At 66.4% G+C, this 15,838-nt stretch overlaps 7 protein-coding genes and 1 non-coding gene across 8 annotated transcripts; 5 read left to right on the forward strand and 3 right to left on the reverse strand.

The window, feature by feature from the left end:
• Positions 1-139: 139 nt before the first annotated feature.
• On the forward strand, positions 140-2,956 carry Q8F55_008861 (uncharacterized protein; the record flags this gene model as incomplete). The annotated part of the gene is made up of 4 exons (XM_069357243.1): positions 140-665; positions 760-1,205; positions 1,248-1,647; positions 1,695-2,956. 4 exons carry the CDS (start codon positions 140-142, stop codon positions 2,954-2,956), a joined length of 2,634 nt encoding a protein of 877 aa, XP_069205180.1.
• Positions 2,957-3,117: 161 nt separating this feature from the next.
• On the reverse strand, positions 3,118-3,196 carry Q8F55_008862. Its single transcript has one exon. It is a non-coding gene; the product is annotated as a tRNA-Met (tRNA).
• A 2,314-nt stretch (positions 3,197-5,510) lies between these two features.
• Positions 5,511-7,161, forward strand: Q8F55_008863 (uncharacterized protein; the record flags this gene model as incomplete). Its single annotated transcript, XM_069357244.1, has 2 exons — positions 5,511-6,616; positions 6,729-7,161. The coding sequence occupies 2 exons, from the start codon at positions 5,511-5,513 to the stop codon at positions 7,159-7,161; spliced, it is 1,539 nt and encodes a 512-aa protein (XP_069205181.1).
• A 1,130-nt stretch (positions 7,162-8,291) lies between these two features.
• Q8F55_008864 (uncharacterized protein) lies at positions 8,292-10,044 on the forward strand (the record flags this gene model as incomplete). The annotated part of the gene is made up of 3 exons (XM_069357245.1): positions 8,292-9,134; positions 9,170-9,353; positions 9,389-10,044. 3 exons carry the CDS (start codon positions 8,292-8,294, stop codon positions 10,042-10,044), a joined length of 1,683 nt encoding a protein of 560 aa, XP_069205182.1.
• Positions 10,045-10,077: 33 nt separating this feature from the next.
• Positions 10,078-10,514, reverse strand: Q8F55_008865 (uncharacterized protein; the record flags this gene model as incomplete). The annotated part of the gene is made up of 3 exons (XM_069357246.1): positions 10,078-10,160; positions 10,197-10,419; positions 10,452-10,514. The coding sequence occupies 3 exons, from the start codon at positions 10,512-10,514 to the stop codon at positions 10,078-10,080; spliced, it is 369 nt and encodes a 122-aa protein (XP_069205183.1).
• A 207-nt stretch (positions 10,515-10,721) lies between these two features.
• Q8F55_008866 (uncharacterized protein) lies at positions 10,722-11,118 on the forward strand (the record flags this gene model as incomplete). The annotated part of the gene is made up of 2 exons (XM_069357247.1): positions 10,722-10,989; positions 11,045-11,118. 2 exons carry the CDS (start codon positions 10,722-10,724, stop codon positions 11,116-11,118), a joined length of 342 nt encoding a protein of 113 aa, XP_069205184.1.
• A 472-nt stretch (positions 11,119-11,590) lies between these two features.
• On the forward strand, positions 11,591-12,514 carry Q8F55_008867 (uncharacterized protein; the record flags this gene model as incomplete). The annotated part of the gene is made up of 3 exons (XM_069357248.1): positions 11,591-11,808; positions 11,856-12,373; positions 12,411-12,514. 3 exons carry the CDS (start codon positions 11,591-11,593, stop codon positions 12,512-12,514), a joined length of 840 nt encoding a protein of 279 aa, XP_069205185.1.
• A 273-nt stretch (positions 12,515-12,787) lies between these two features.
• Q8F55_008868 (uncharacterized protein) lies at positions 12,788-14,844 on the reverse strand (the record flags this gene model as incomplete). The annotated part of the gene is made up of 2 exons (XM_069357249.1): positions 12,788-14,752; positions 14,800-14,844. The coding sequence occupies 2 exons, from the start codon at positions 14,842-14,844 to the stop codon at positions 12,788-12,790; spliced, it is 2,010 nt and encodes a 669-aa protein (XP_069205186.1).
• Positions 14,845-15,838: the final 994 nt, after the last annotated feature.

Raw genomic sequence — 15,838 nt, forward strand, 5'->3', positions numbered from 1 at the left:
GTCGTTCGCTCGCTCTGTCCGCAGTCGGTCAACACACGTTTGACGGGTTGCGCACTCTTCATCGCCCTTGCTCGCCTCGCTCGCCCCCGCCCACACCATCACCATTCCGAGAATACCAGACCCGCCGCCGCCGCCGCCCATGGTCGTCGCCGCCCCGAGCCCCACTCCGGCCGGGGTAGTGCGCCCAGAGCTGGTGCGCCAGGAGACGCCGGCACCGCCTCCGCCTCTGGGCGCCGCTAGCGGTGCGACAGCGACGGCAACGGCCACAGCAACGGCAACAGCCACAGCAGCCGCGCCACGCGCGCGCTCGTCGTCGACCGGCTCTGCGCGCCCAGCCGCCATCTCCCCGCCCAGCCTGCTGACCGCGCCCACGCCCGCGACGCGCGCCCAGCCCCCGCCCCCGCTCCGCGCAGGCTCGTACCCGCCCATTTCTGCTGGCACCGACTCGCCCGTGCGCACGCCCACCACCCCGACCATGAGCTCGGCGCCGTCCACTCTCTCTCCTATACCGAGCGCCATGCCTACATCGTCGACGTCGACGTCCCTCCCCCCGCTGCTTGCGGCCGGCGTGCCCATGCTCAAGGTGTCGAGCAAGAAGATCAAGCCGGTCATCGTCCAGCTCGCGCCGAGCACCATCACCTGGCCCAGTTTGAAGGGCGGCAAGGGTGAGTGCGGCGGTGGTGGTGCTGTGTGAACCACTGGCGCTGTTTGCGGCCCGCCGATCTTGCCCCACGCCGCTCCCGCTCACACCCACACCAGTCGAGATCAAGTCGATCCGCGAGCTCCGCCTCGGCCAGTCGCCGACAGAGCAGCACGACTCGCGCCGCTGGCTCACCATCGTCTATGTCAGAAGCGGGCAGTGGAAGGTCGTCCACTTTATCGCGCACACCGACGACGTGTACGCCGCGTTTGTCAAGGCGCTCCGCTCGCTCGTCAGCGCCGCGAGCGACCACGTCGTGCCCGGCGTCACGGCTGAAGCGAGCGGCGGCTCGCCCCCTGCGTCTGACGAGGGCGTCTCGTCAGCCGCATCGGTGGCTTCTGCCCCGCCTTTGAAGGGCGCCCCGGACTCGGCGTCCGATCACGACCTGCTGCTCATCCGCCAGCTGTGGCCGGCCAACACGACACGCGTGGACCAGAACACGGCAGCGAGGATATGCGCCCAGCTCGGCCTGCCTACCGACGCAGAGACCATGGCAAAGTACGAGGTAGGTCGCGTTCCGAACGACGGCCCGAGCTCACCGCCCCAGCCACTGGACATCACTGCCGTGCACCAGCTCGTTCGGGACCTGCAGATCCGCCCCGAGCTCGACGACCTGTATCGTGTGCTTGGGGGACCGCTGAACGCCGGCCAGGTGGGCTCGTTCCTGCACACGGTGCAGAAGGAGCACAATCTCGACAGCAGAAGGGTCAACGAGGTGTTTGACCGGTATGCCGAAGACGACGGCACGTGGTCGGCAACATCCCTCGCCACGTTCCTTGCGTCGCCTGATAATGTCGCAAAGGAGGTGCAGGACATGACGCGCCCGCTACCAGAGTACTTTATCGCGTCGAGCCACAACACGTACCTCGTTGCCGAGCAGTGGCGCGGGGCGAGCACGGTCGAGGGATATGTGCGTGTGTTGCTCGCAGGGTGCCGGTGTGTCGAGAGTGAGTAGCCGGGCAGTCACGGTGCACGTCCATGCTGACAGCCACAGTTGACATTCATAACGGCGACAACGGGCCGGTTGTGTACCACGGCAAGACGCTGACGTCGAGCGTGCCCGTCCGCGATGTCTGCGTCGCGATCAAGAAGTACGCGTTCGTGTCGTCGCCGTACCCCGTCATCATCTCGCTCGAGGTTCGCTGCGACGTGCAGCAGCAGGACAAGCTCGCTCTTACGATTATCGACGTGTTTGGCGATCTGCTAGTCAAGGACCAGCTGTCTGACGTCGAAGGCATCCCAAGCCCAGAAGCCCTCAGAGGGCGTATTCTCATCAAGGCAAAGGCGCCAAAGACGCCGGCTGTGGCTCGCACGTCGACGCACTTGAGCATCTCGCCACCGACAACGACGTCGCGCGATTCCACCACCGACTCGACGACCGAGTCCGAGTCGTCGTCGCACTCGTCCTCGCTCGGCCGCCGCATTGCTCGCAGACTGTCGATCGGGTCATCGCCCGGCGAGAAAGCACCCAAGGCCGTTGCGCCCATGTCAAAGCACCTGGCCGGGCTGCCCGTGTACACGACTGGCGTGCGCTATGCTGGCTTCTCCAAGCTCGTCACATACGACTACCACCACATCTTCTCCGTGTCGGAACGGACTGCCAACCGCATCATCAAGGAAGGCTCCGAGGTGGACTGGATCAAGCACAACTTTACCCACATGACGCGGGTGTACCCCAAGGGCGTACGGCTCGGATCGTCCAACTTTGACCCACAGCCATACTGGGCTGCCGGGGCGCAGCTCGTGGCCATCAACTACCAGACACTCGACTGGGGCTCGCTCATCAACCACGCCATGTTCCACTCGCCCATCGGCTACGTGCTCAAGCCGCAGGCGCTGCGGCACAAGCACCCAGAGCAGGCCCAGCGGTACCGGCTGTCTGTGCGCCTGATCTCGGCGCAGCGCCTGGCACCAGCCGCGGATCTGTACGTCGAGGCGACGCTCGGCGAGCAGTCTGCCAAGACGCGCGTGGCGGCGGGCAAGGCGCTCAGCCGGCGCTGGGACGACGTGCTGCCGTTCGAGTTTAGCGCCAAGCCGTCGGCGCTGGCGTTTACGTTTCTCCACCTCGAGATCAAGTCCAAGGGGCAGAGCGGGATCGTAGCGCAGTGGATGCGGAGCGTGGCCGACGCGCCGCGGGGGTACCGGTACCTGCCGCTCGACGACCAGACGCGGTCGCGGTTCTTGTTTTCGACGCTGTTTGTGCGGATCGACGTGGAGGTGCTGGGTGCTGCAAAGGCGGCGGGGCGGGCGGAGTAGACCTGAGACTTGTGTATGTAAGCATTTATAGGGGGTCTGGGCGCACCACTGACCCAACTGACCCACCACTGACCCAACCGACCCAACGACCTCGACTCCCACCCGCCCAATCACACGCCCAATCACACCCTCACTCAAAAAGGAGCGCACCCCCTGCTGTCTATCGCCACCTGGTCTCGATCCAGGGATCTCCAGGTGTCAGCGTATGAGCCTGGCGCTTTTCCACTAAGCCATAGCGATGGTTGGGGGATTTGCTTCCGGGGGCGAGGGCGAGGGCGAGCAATAAGCTGGCGCCGGGAGGTGCACGCGCACGCTCGCGTGCGTGCTCGGGGCCGCGTGGCGCGGCTCGGCATGCCGAGGCGAAGGCGTGTGGGTTGGTGGATGAGTCGGGGCTGAGTCGTCGCTGGCAAGAGTGGCACCACGTCGCGTAGGATCTCAGATCGGCGGGACCAGGCGCTCGCGTATGGAGGGGGCGGACGACTGCGTCTCCTCTCGCTGCTGGACCGTAGCTCGGCGGGTGGCCCCGAGCTGGCGCTCACGGGTACGAGGGTGCGGTCGGGCGCACCGTGCGTGGAAGCCGTGGAGATGTAGTTGTTGTCGTGAGACGAGGTGGATAAGCCAGCCAGCCGTCCCACCCCGCCCGGCCGACGCCGCCGGCCGACACCGACGACCACCGCGCCCAGCCACCCCCGGACATGTCGGGCCAATACTCAGGACTCGGCGGCCTGCTGCGGGGTGTGGCACGGGGCTCGGCCCGGCCCGTGTCGTCTGTCTCCCTCGGCTTGGCCGATGCTGTCCAAGCCGCCTGTCCATGCCGCTGATCAACTCTCGGCATGCGCGGCACGCTCGCTGTGCGCGTGCCCAATCGAGCATGACGGGCCAAGGTGTGGGGTTGGGGTTGGGGCCCAGCCAGGGGCCGTCGTGTATCGTTTGTGCTGCTGTACCTTGACAAAGCCGGTAATCCCAGCGTCGTCGTCGCTGCCCTCCCCCACCCCCACCCCCGCCTTCGCTTGGCCCGCCGCGAGATATCTCGCACCGCGCTTCGGAGCAGGCCGAGTGGCGCCGGCTGGGCTGGGGAGGCGTCGCGCTGCTGCCGCCGGGTCGCTGTCGCCCTGTCGCCGCGCGGCAACTAGACCGGCTCTAGATATGCAGGGCTGCTGGCTCGCAGCACGACATGCGCAGGCAGGGGCGAGTGCGGTGAATGGGGACGCAGAAGTGGACGCAGGAGTGGATGCGGAAGCGGACGCGGACGCAAAAGACAGCCGCGTTGAGGCAGACGCGCGGCGCAGAACGCGCTGGTGCGGGGCATCGGCTGCCCACCTGGGGCACTGGGGTACTGGGGTAGCGCTCGATCGCTGCCGGGCCGCCGCAATGCAGCGATGCAGACTGCTCTCGCGATGTTGATTAGATGGTCATGTCCATCAATGCATTTCCAACGTCATCCATCCAACTGTCCAGGAATGATCCGTCCCGGGCTTCAAGGGATTTGAAACACGACCACAAACTCGCCAGAGCCGAGTTTTGGCCAGGCACGACCGTTTAATCCGCGGGAAATGGGCGATTATGTCAGGTAAAATGGGCAGCGTGGGGTGCAAATCGACGCGCCACGCACCCAGTGCTGACGCGCGCCGGCGGCCGTGGCGCGCTTGCATACCGCAACACGGTCATGCCCGACGTCACCCCCCCACCACATCCTCGTTTACTGCCCGCCCCCCTTGCGGGGCCGAGACGGCACCGTCGATGGGGCCAAGGCGGCTTGCCAGCCCCGCCCCCCCACCCCCTCCCCCCCCCCCCGCCGTGCCGCCCGAAGCCGCCCCCGCCCCCGTGTCGGCGGAGGCGGTCAAGCCCAGCCCAATCACACCCAGCCCGTATCTCCGCGGCCCTTGCGGCAAAGTCGTGGCCAACCTCGGCTCTAGCGTGATGCCTGTGGGTGCGCGCTCGCCTCGCCTCCAAGGCGGCCGCGATGAGAAGCCAAGAAAAGGCACCTGCTGCTTGCTACGCCTAGATCTGTGGGGGGCCGACGCTCGATGGACGCTGGGGGGACGAGTGGCTTCGGTCGGGAAGCCGTCGGTCGTCGACGACAGCGCTGCGCTGTCGCCGCCTTGCCCCCTCCCCCTGAGCTCGAGCTGAGTGAGCTCGGCCCAAACGACGCAGGTGCTTGATAAATAAAACACGACGCCTTCCCTGGCGCGACCTGGGTTTTTATCACTTTGACGACGCTGCACCACGTCCACCCACGCCACACCACTCCCCCCTCCCTCCTCCTTTCCCCCACGCACCACTCCTCCTCGCACAACTACAACTGCTCAACCCGTCCCGACGCTAGCTCCATCCTCCCCGCCGACGACATCTTGCCACCGCCGCCTGGGCCACCACGCCGAACTCCGCGCGACCTGTTAGACCGACGTAGTTTCAACTAAGTCTGTCCCTAGGCTTCCCTAACCAGCGTCTACCCCGCGTAACCGGCCCCCGCGCAACTTTCCTGGTGACCACCAGCGTCAACGCGACACGACAGACCACGACGCATTTAACCCCCACGCACCCTCAGCCGCGGATGTCTGCTTTTGCGTCTTCCCCCTTCCTCCCCTTCACCGCGCTCGCCGACGAGCGGACAAACAGCATAGCCTCCTACCTTGACTTTGCTGGCATGGAGCGCGCCAAGACGCCAAGTGTCGCCCTGTCCAGTGCCGACAGCCCAATGATGGCCAAGGCGTTGGGCGGTGGCGGCGTCAAGCGATCCCTAGAGGACATTCTCGAGCTCGGCGACGAGGACGCCGACGACGTGTTGGCCCACGAGCACCAGGCCAAGAAGCGCGCCCCGTCAACATCAGCCGGCTCTGTGCTCGACGACGCCAGCAGCACCTCTGGCGAGTCGGTCGCGGCTGCCAGCGCGGTCGCGCAGACCCAGTCGTGGAGCGACGCCGTGCTCGAGCTCCTGGGCGGCCGCTCGCTGTCCACCGGTCCCGCAGCAGCAGTAGCATCGTCGCCAACACCGACGCTCGGCCCCTCGGCGTCGTCCACGTCGTGGCACTCGTCAGCGCCGTCCCCTATCCCCGTCACACCGCCTGCGACCCTCATCAACCACGAGCTGTTCCTCGCCGCGGCTGCCGTCGCCGCCCCGTCCATTTCCAACAACCTCAAGGACGTCATGGCGTCGGGAGCCCTCGGCCTCAGCTTTGGCCTCGAGCTCGCCATCACGCCACAGATGGTCAAGACGGCAAAGAGCGCGGGCTACCACTCGCTCCACGTCGACTTTGGCAGCGACAAGCCAAACTTGCAGATGGCCTCCGAGGTGTTCTACACGGCGCTCAACCTTGGCATCACCCCCATCTGCGTCCTCCCCACGGTCCAGCCCGACATCATCTCGCGCATCCTCGACAATGGTGCCCAGGGCATCATGATCCGTGCCAACACGGCCGACGAGGCCGCCGACATTGTCAGGAGCACAAAATACTACCCTATGGGCCAGCGACCACCGACCCTCAAGCAGCCGCGCAAGGCGCAGAGCACGCACATTGCAAAGGCCCAGCAGGTCGCAAACGAGGCCGTCCTCGCTGTCCCTGTCATCGACGCGGTTCAGGGTGTCAACAACTGCGAGGCCATCGCAGCTGTCCCTGGCGTCGACATGGTCTTCATCAACGTCTCGGGCTTGAGCAACGAGTGAGTAGCCGCCCCGAGCGCCCTGATATCCGCGGGACCTATGGAGATCCGCGGAGACGTGCAGTTGCGCGCTCGGTTCCCACCCCTCGAGTCTCACAGCTGACACACACAGCCTTGGTTGCTCGGGCCAGTACGACGACCCGCGCGTCTACGACTCGCTCGCGCGCATCTGCCGCGCCGCGACAAAAGCCTCGACACCCTCGCACCCGGTGTATGTCGGGCTCAGTGGCAAGGCGTGCGTCCGCCCCGATCTCATCTCTCGGTTGCGTTCAGAGTTCCCGTGCGTGCGGTGCGCGCTGGCAGGGCGCGACACTTCGATCCTGCAGTCTGGCATGGAGGTGTACGTGACCATGCTCCGTGGGGTGGAGCTCGGCATGCCGTCGCCGTGGAACATGCCGGCCGTTTCGATCGATCCGTCTCTGATCACTGGCGGCGCGTCTCCCAACCAAAACCAAAAACCCAAGCTGTTGAGCCAGCACACGGTTCCCAGCATCAACCCCAACGCCCTCGGCACCAGCCCCCTGCTGGGCAGGAACCCACTCTAGCTGTCGCTCCCTGGGCTCGGTTCTCATCATTGTATTGGCATTCACATCACCCCTGCATCGTTTCCTGGGTCTTGTTCGTTGTAAAGTAGTGGTATGGTATGCAGTGGCAGTGAGAAGTGCGGTGGGGTGTGACGGTGGAGTACGGCCGAGAGAGAAAGAGATCTGGGCCACCAGTTGCCGCGTGTAGCCGCGTCGTGTGCCCTTAATCCAAAGTGCCGCCGGCACCAGTGGGTCGGGTCCATGTGGGTCGGGGGTTGGTTTGGCGGTCCAACGGAGCGCTGGGCGTATCAGGTTGTCGGCGCGGGAAGCGCGATATCCCCACAGCGAGGGCTGCTAGCGCCGAGTGCAGCGGTGCGGTCGTGGAGGTGGCGGCAGCGGGAGGAGGGGAGGGCCGCACGAGGGTGGGGAATGCGGCGGCGTCGTCGTCGTCGCAGCGGAGCGCCGAAGGGGCCTCCGCTGGCGTCGTGGGGCGTCGTCGCTCCGGGGCCGCCGCGGCACGAGCGACGAAGACGACGCGTGCATTCCGCGCTGGCGCCCGGCGGCGCCGCTCGCGCGAGACGTGTTGCGTGTGCGGGCGGGTGCGAGGTGTTTGTTTGTGGCGGCCGTTGGGATGAGCGGCGGGGTGTGTGCAAGCAAGCTGCCTGCGACAACGGCGTCGGCGCGCTCGCACTGCTCGTCGCGGCCTGCTCGTCGCAGCCTGCGCGCTCGCTGCAAGTCGCGAGCGAGACCAAGCCTGCACCGAGCCCCGCCAAGGTGTTGAGGTCGATGTGGCGTGGCAGGGCCCCACACGCCGGACGCCGAATGCCGCGGCAGCAGGCCAGGCGACGACGCGCGCAGCAAGCACTGTCGTCCGCGCTGAGGTCAGGCCGGTCAGGGCTGCCGCGGGGCGGCGGCGGCGGCGGCGGCGGAGGCGGCCACGCGCTGGAGCTGTGGAGAGGTGTGTGGGGCCAGCTGGAGCAGTACGTACGGCGGATCGCATCACGATAGCGGGGTGGTGCCGCGGTGCGTGCCGGCAACGACGGGCCGGCCACACCACGACCGGTAGTGGCATCCGGCTCGCATCAGCGCGACAGCTGACATCGGCTTGACCGATCCTTCTCCTTCTGCAGCTCAACTCCACCCACCCAACCATGCCCGTACACACAATCTACACGTCCGACCTGCCGCGCCCGCACCTCCCGCGGCAAAGCTTCTTCAGCTACATCTCGCCCGGCGCGCCGACCGACTCCCCGCTGGCGCAGTACGACCCGTCGCTGCCGGCATACGTCGACGGCCTGACGGGGCGCACGATAACCCGCGGCGCGGTGCACGACGGCGCGCTCCGCCTCGCTGGTGGCCTTAAAGCGCTCGGCGTGCGCCGCGGCGACACGGCGTGTGTGTGGGGGCCGAACTCGGTCGAGTGGGCGCAGGCCGCGTTCGGCGTGCTCGCGGCCGGCGTGGTGCTCTCGCCAGCGAACGCGGCGTACGAGCCCCACGAGATCGCGCACCAGGTCAACGACTCCAACGCCTCCGTCCTCATCATCGACCCGTCCCTCCTCCCCAAGCTCGAGACCGCGCGCCAGCATTTCGAGCGCAACTTTCCCTCGTCGCGCATCCTCCTCCTCGCCGAGACCAGCGCCAAGCCCCCCGGGTCCCCCTTCAAGACAATCTACGAGGCGTACGCCGCGCCCGTCGCGCCAGAGCGCTTTGACGGCGAGGACGCGCACGCCGTCGCAGTCATGTGCTATTCCTCCGGCACGACCGGCCTGCCAAAGGGCGTAGAGACGACACACTACAACCTCACGTCCCAGTTCCAGGGGCTGCCTGGCACGTACGTGCCCCTCGAGTCGGGCAAGGACTCGCTCCTCGGTATCCTGCCCCTCTCGCACGTCTACGGCTTCGTCTTCATCCTCTTCCAGCCGTTCAGCGTCGGCGTCCCCGCCGTCCTCCTCCCGCGCTTTGTCGAGCTCGACGTGCTCAAGGCCATCGAGCGGGTAAGTCGCCACACGCTGCTAATGCTCACGCGCAGTACAAAATCTCCTACACCCTCCTCGTGCCCCCAATCATCATCGTCCTCCTCAACTCGACAAACGTAGACAAGTACGACCTCAGCTCGCTCAACAAGCTCACCTGCGCCGCCGCCCCGCTCAGCGCAGAGCTCGGCCAGGCCTTCGAGCGCAGGTTCCCCAACATCAAGATGCCCGAGGGCTATGGTGGGTGTGCTGCGGCAGCGGCGCTGACACCCCAGGCATGACAGAGACCTCGCCGACCGTCACGACGTCGTCGCCCACGTCGCTGGTCCGCGGGTCCGTCGGCAAGCTCCTCCCCATCTGGGAGGCGCGTCTCGTCAACGACGGTGTCGACGCGCCCCTCGGCGAGCGCGGCGAGCTCTGGGTCCGCGGGCCCTGCGTCATGAAGGGCTACCACAACAACCCGTCCGCCACGGCCAGCAGCATCACGCCCGACGGGTGGTTCAAGACGGGCGACGTGCTCACGCGCTCCGACGACGGGTGGTTCCGCGTCGTCGACCGTGTAAAGGAGCTCATCAAGTACAAGGGCTTCCAGGTGCCGCCCGCCGAGCTCGAGGGCCTGCTGCTCCAGCACCCCAAGGTCGCAGACAGCGGCGTCGTGGGCGTGTACGACGAGTCGCAGGCAACCGAGCTCCCGCGCGCGTACATTGTCCCCAAGTCGCACATCAAGCCCGACGAGCACCACGGCCTCGTGACCGAGGTATCCGAGTGGATCGCGCAGCGCGTCGCGGGGCACAAGAAGCTCCGCGGCGGCGTCATTGCCATCGACGCGATTCCCAAGTCGCCAAGCGGCAAGATCCTGCGCAAGGACCTGCGGAAGCGCGCAGAGCATGAGTGGAAGGCCAACCCAGTCAAGCCCAAGGCCAGGTTGTAGCGCGTTGTATCGTAGTAGCATTTGTATGCGCGGTTACATGGATCTGTGGTGGTGTATGAGGTGTATGGGTGACAGGGCCAACGCGGCCTGTCCAAACGAGATGATACGGAGTCGGTCTACGGGTGAGCCCATGCCCAACACCGCCGACTCACCCTTGGGATCGCGATCACCCTCGCCATCGTGTGGGTTTCGCGGCCCAGACCCCTCCTCGTCGCTGACAACCTCGTAGATGGCCCGCTCGTCCATACTGACGAACAGGTGCATGAGCGACGACGAGCGCTCTGGGCGCTTGAGGATGGTGGCGCGGAGGCGCGGCACCTCAGCAGCGGGGAGGGGCTCGAACGCGGCGTCCTCAAAGATGACGATGGCGTTGGACTGGAGTCAGCGCAGTCTCGCCGTACACGCACCGTGAAGACGGCCACGCGCGGGCCGTGCGCCACTGCCACCTGCGACCTGTACGCGTCGCCCATGTCGACTGCGAGCGTGACGCTGCTGATGAACGCCTCGTGCTCGGCCTTGTCGAGCTTTGCCGCCTGCGCCAGCACGGCGCGGTAGTGCGGAACGATGAGCACGTCGGCGTGCCGTACGTGGGCGACCTGTACGCCGTCCTACCGCTGCTGGGCAAGTACAGCACCGCGGAGTGGGTGCGCGGCCTGCTGGCGGATGACGTGCAGGACATGGTTCCTTCGCTGGTGGCGAACGGGGTCGCCTGGGACGAAGGCGTCAAGCTGCTCGAGCTCGCAAACGGCCTGCGCTCGGCGGATATCTGGCACGCGCTGATTCCGGCCTTTGGCAAGTGGGAGTGGGTGAACCCGTGCGGCATGAGCGAGGGGAGCAGGGAGCGGCTTGGGCACGAGCTGTACGATGTGCTCGTCGGCGTCTGGGCCAACTCGGACCGGTTTGACGAGGACGGACTGGTGCGGACGCGTATTATCTACCCGCCTGGTGAGTGCAGGGGGGTTCGGGGTAGCGGCGGGGGTAGCGTTGACACACGACACAGGCAAGCCGCCACGACTGTACCGCGTCGCCACACTCCCACTCATGATCAACCGCCGCAAGCCGGCGGTCGCGTAGGCCGAGGCGGGGCGCAGGACAAGAGCACACACGAGGCAGAGGACAAAAGCACACACGAGATAGAGTGCATACACGGCACAGGGGACAGACGATAGGGGCAAGCGCACACGACCATACATTGGCCACATACACCAGTTGCATATTACATTGCCGGGCGTGGGTGGGGCGGGTGGGTGCGAGTGGCGATCGCGTGGCGACCGTGTGGCAATCCATCGTTGGCGAGTCCACGTCGGCTAACCGCGACAAACTGCTCCTCACACAACTCCCACAACTCACACCTCACCCCGCCGACGCCGCCGGCGCCACCCACCGCCGCGCCGCTCAACGCCCACGGCCAATTGTCCGCCGGCCCGAGCGCGCACGGCCCGCGCGCGTGGCGGTGGACGCAGGTGACACGCGACACGCGCACTTGCGCACCCACAACATTTCTGACCGGCGGCAGGCTGATGTCCACTCACCCACCCACCCACACATGTCGAGCCCAAGTTATCCGGCCTGCACTCCAGGCTACGGGCTGCGCGCGGCGCCCGAGGCTACCGCCCCCACTCCCGCCCCTGCCCCCGCCCCCGCCGACACCCCCGCCGACAGCTACAAGCTCCATGACGACTTTGAGGACGAGGGCAACGTCCTCGTGCTGTGCCCCGACGGCGTGGGCTTCAAGGTGCAGTACTGCCACCTGTGGTCTGCGAGGTGGGTGCCGGAGGGGGGCGCTTTCGACGTGTGCTGACGCCGCCCAGCGTCGTGTTCCGCACGCTCTTCGCGGGCGTGCCCGGCCTGGCGGCCGACGCCGCGGCCGCGCCCCTCACCCTCTGGCTCGACGACGCAAGCGACGACGTGTGGTTTCTCCTGCGCCTCTTCCACCTCGGCACGCCGAGCGCTCTCGCCGTCGACTTTGAGCCGTCGCTCTCGCAGTTCTGCGCGGCGCTCGAGCTCGTGACAAAATACCAGTTCCGGCCGGCGTTCCGCGCCGCGCTCACGTCCAAGGTCGCGCTGAGCGAGGCGATCGCCTCGCGGTGGGAGGAGGAGGAGGAGCTCTTCGAGGGCCTGGTGCTCGCGCACCAGCTGCGCTCTCGCGCGATATGGGACCACATCCTCGGGCAGCTGCCGCGCTGGTCGAGCCTCCTGAGCGCGGGATACCTCGCCGCCGAGGTCGGCCAGGCCGTGCACGACATCCTCGTGGACATTGCGGCGTGGAGCGAGGCGGTGTACCCGTTTGAGGACCTGGAGCACATCCACGTGCGGTATGATGGCGAGGGTGGGTAGTGGCGGTGACGGGCGGGCTGACGCTCCAGACGCAGTCGTGTTCCGCGACTCGAAGCGGCCGCGCCGCGCCGAGATCCTGTCCCCGCGCGTGTCGGCCGACGCGGCGCTCGACGCCGAGATCAGGTATGCGTAGGGCCGAGATGCATTGGTTGGCGTAGTGGGGGCATGGCGTCGTGGCGCCGGTGGTGGTTGCTCACATGATCCATCCAAGTGTGTAGTGACAGCCGTGAAGGACCTGCAGGACGTCCCGGCGTCGTCCTCGACGCCGAGATTAGGCATGCGTAGGGCGGATGTGCATTGGTTAGATTAGTCGGGGAACGCGGCGCGTCGCTACTCGGTCATGTTGACACGATCCATCCATTATGTAGTATAGCTACACCCAGCCTTTTACAACCGCCTCGTTTGCCTACTTCCGCCTCGTCACATCCGCCCAGATCCCCTTGGCCACCTGCTTCAGCGCGTGCCGCGCCTCCCACAGCGGGTACAGCCCGATCATGATCAACCCGCCAAACAGCCACAGCAGCACGATGCACACCCACGCTGTGAAGCCCTTCTCCGAGTAGATGTAGTGGGAGAAGAACTGGGGCAGCGGGACCGCAAAGATGAGGATGAAGGTGAGGGTGAGGGCAGCGACCGCGGCGAGCCGGAACGCCTTGTGCAGGCCCGCGTCGTCCTCGTTTGTCGGGGTGGGCTGCGCCTCGCGGTCCGTCGCGACCGCGACGTCCTTCTCCTTGGGCATGGTGGCCACGGCGTCGCCGTGCACGCTCGACTTTTCGCTCGCCGGCTCGCTGTCGCCCTCGGCCTCTGCGCGCTCGACCTTGCTCCCGGCGGTGTAGTTGATCGCGCGCGTAATCTCCCAGTCAAAGTCGGCGGGGCGGAGGAGCGACCAGCCGACCGTGACGATGCCGCCGACGCCAATCGCCAGCAGGTTGCCCGTGAGCATCTCGTAGTCGCCGAACGTCGTGTCGACGTTGATGACGCCGTTGTTGAGCCGGGCCGTGATGCCGAGCCAGCCGGCGACGCCCGCGACGAACCCGAGCACCGCGCCCGCGACCGCGCCCGTGCCGTTGGCCTTCTTCCACGTGATGCACAGCGCGATCGGGACGACGGCGCTGCCGATCATGGTGCCCATGAGCTCGTAGAGGTAGCCCATGCTGACGCCGATGTAGTGGAACGCGGTGGCGATCGCGCCCATGAAGATGGCGTAGGCGAAGATGGACAGGTGCGAGACCCACAGGATGTCCTTTTCCGTCGGGTTGGGCTTGATGTATGTCCCGTACACGTCGTATGTGAGGAGGGAAGACACGGCGATTTGCTCGGCAGAGCAGGCCGAGGTGACGGCCAGGAAGAGGAGGATGAGCATGGCTGTTGCGCCCGCCGTGCCCATGAGGGCCGCGGCAGCCTTTACGGCAGGCAGACCAGCGCCCACCTCTGCAGGCGTGAGGTGGATGACGGGGTTGTCCGAGTGGGCGAGGACTACGGCAGCCAGGCCAAGGGATGTGGCAATGCCACACGGAATTCCAAACCACGCCAATCCACCCCAGAGAAAGGCCTTCACACTCGTCCTCGGCTGCGACGCAATTGCGCGCTGCCAGTATGCTTGGTCGTTGAACACGGTACCGAAGTTGCCTACGATATTGAGGATCGCAAACACGATTCCGGACTTAGAGCGGATAGTTAAATACGAGCCGCCGGCGTTGCCGCTGATGGGGTGGATTTCTGCCGCCTTGTGTAACATTTGCCACATTTTCGCCGGCGAGCCGATAACGGGCGAGGTGGCGTAGATGACGAGGCCGAAGGAGATCAGGATACAGTAGAGGACTAGCGTGTGCGTGTAGTCGGCGATCAGGGTCGCGCGCATGCCGCCGACGAGGACGTAGATGGACACGCCGACAGGGATGAGGAAGCACGCGGCGATCGTGTTCATCCCTGTCAGATCCGCGACGGTGGCGCTTCCGCCCAAAATAAGCATGGTGCTGACGATGATGTTGGTCGCCATGCCGAAGAAGAGGAAGACGCAGTGCGCGAGCGTGCCCCACCGCGCGCGGATGATCTCGAGGTACGTGTGGCAGTAGGGCGCGTGCATCTTGAGCTTGGCCGCGATCATGGCGAAGAGCAGCACCTGGACCGTCGCGCCCGCCGCGTACCACCACGGGCCTGAAATGCCAAACTTGTACGCCGTGGCCGAGGACTGGAGGAGGGTGGCCGCCCACGTCCAGGCCGAGACGATGCCGGCCGCGATGAGGCCGGGCGGCACGGAGCGCGACGCCGAGTTGAACTCCTCGGCGTTGGACACCTTGTGCGCCGTGTACCGGTTCTGGATTTGCGTGATGAGGATCATGAGCGCTGAGAAGAACAGGCCCATGCCAATCTGCCCGCGTCAGTGGCGCTCGATAAGGGTGGCTTAGGGTGACTTACAACGACGCCATACCCGGCGCCCTGGGGTAGGATTGATGTGCTCATGCTGAGTGTGGCGCGGCGTGCGGTGTCGTGTCGACTTGGAGAGCGCTCGTGGTGTCGACTTGGGAGAGCTGCTCGTCGTGTCTCACCCAGATCTTATATGCCACGACGACATGGACCTTATCGTGAGCCCATGCTCCCCCACTAGCGCACCTCTTATCACACCCACTCTGACTCGCACATCCTCGACCATTGCGGCGCGCTCCAGCCGCTCGCGCCCGCGCTCGCTTCCTCGCCCAGTCCCACCTCAAAGCCCGATTCCCATTCCCGCTCCACCTGCCCACCGCAATGGTCCGTGCTCTGATTGGCACAGGCAGCCCGCTACCGCCGCCAAGGAGCTCCGTTGGCAGCCCGAGGTGGCTCGCTACCCCGGGAGATAAGGCGCTGCCCGGCGCTGGGCGTTTGGAGACCCGCGACGCTAGTGTGGGTTCCCGGGAAGACTCGGGGGTGGCGGTGCGAGCCGTGCCGCTGCCGCGTAGGGCAGGCGCGACGGCGTCAGGTCGCCGGTGTGGGAGCGGCGCGCGTCGGTGCGACGCTGGGAGGTTGTCCGGCTGCCTGCCCTACTCCGCCAGGCACTATCGTGCGCTGCCACTCCCGCGCGTCATTGGGCCCGGGGAAGCGAGCGGGGTATCCCCGATGCAGCGCCGCGGCACTGCTGCATTTAGCTACTCTCCCCTGTCCCTATGCATGTCGGCCCCTGCCCGCTTGCGGCTGGTCGGTCATTCACGTGTCGAGTCGTGCACGCTGTTGGCGGGGCTTATCTCCCAGCGCCACAGCCCAGAGTCACAGTGATAAGGCGGGTTTCACGCTAAATGGTGACCACGCTGATTGGCCCAAGACACGGGGCGCCGACGCGACCACCGCCATGTCCGATACACATGGCCGGGGGCCTGGGCTCTGCTCGTCGGCGGCGGACAATGCGTGGACGCCGCGGTGTTGGGCGAGGGACGGCGGAGCGGGGCACGCCGTGGCCTCAACGCGTCGGCCCAAGCGGCTT

Source organism: Vanrija albida (assembly GCF_041260175.1).
Source record: "Vanrija albida strain AlHP1 chromosome Unknown contig_7, whole genome shotgun sequence".
NCBI classification, from domain to species: Eukaryota; Fungi; Basidiomycota; class Tremellomycetes; order Trichosporonales; family Trichosporonaceae; genus Vanrija; species Vanrija albida.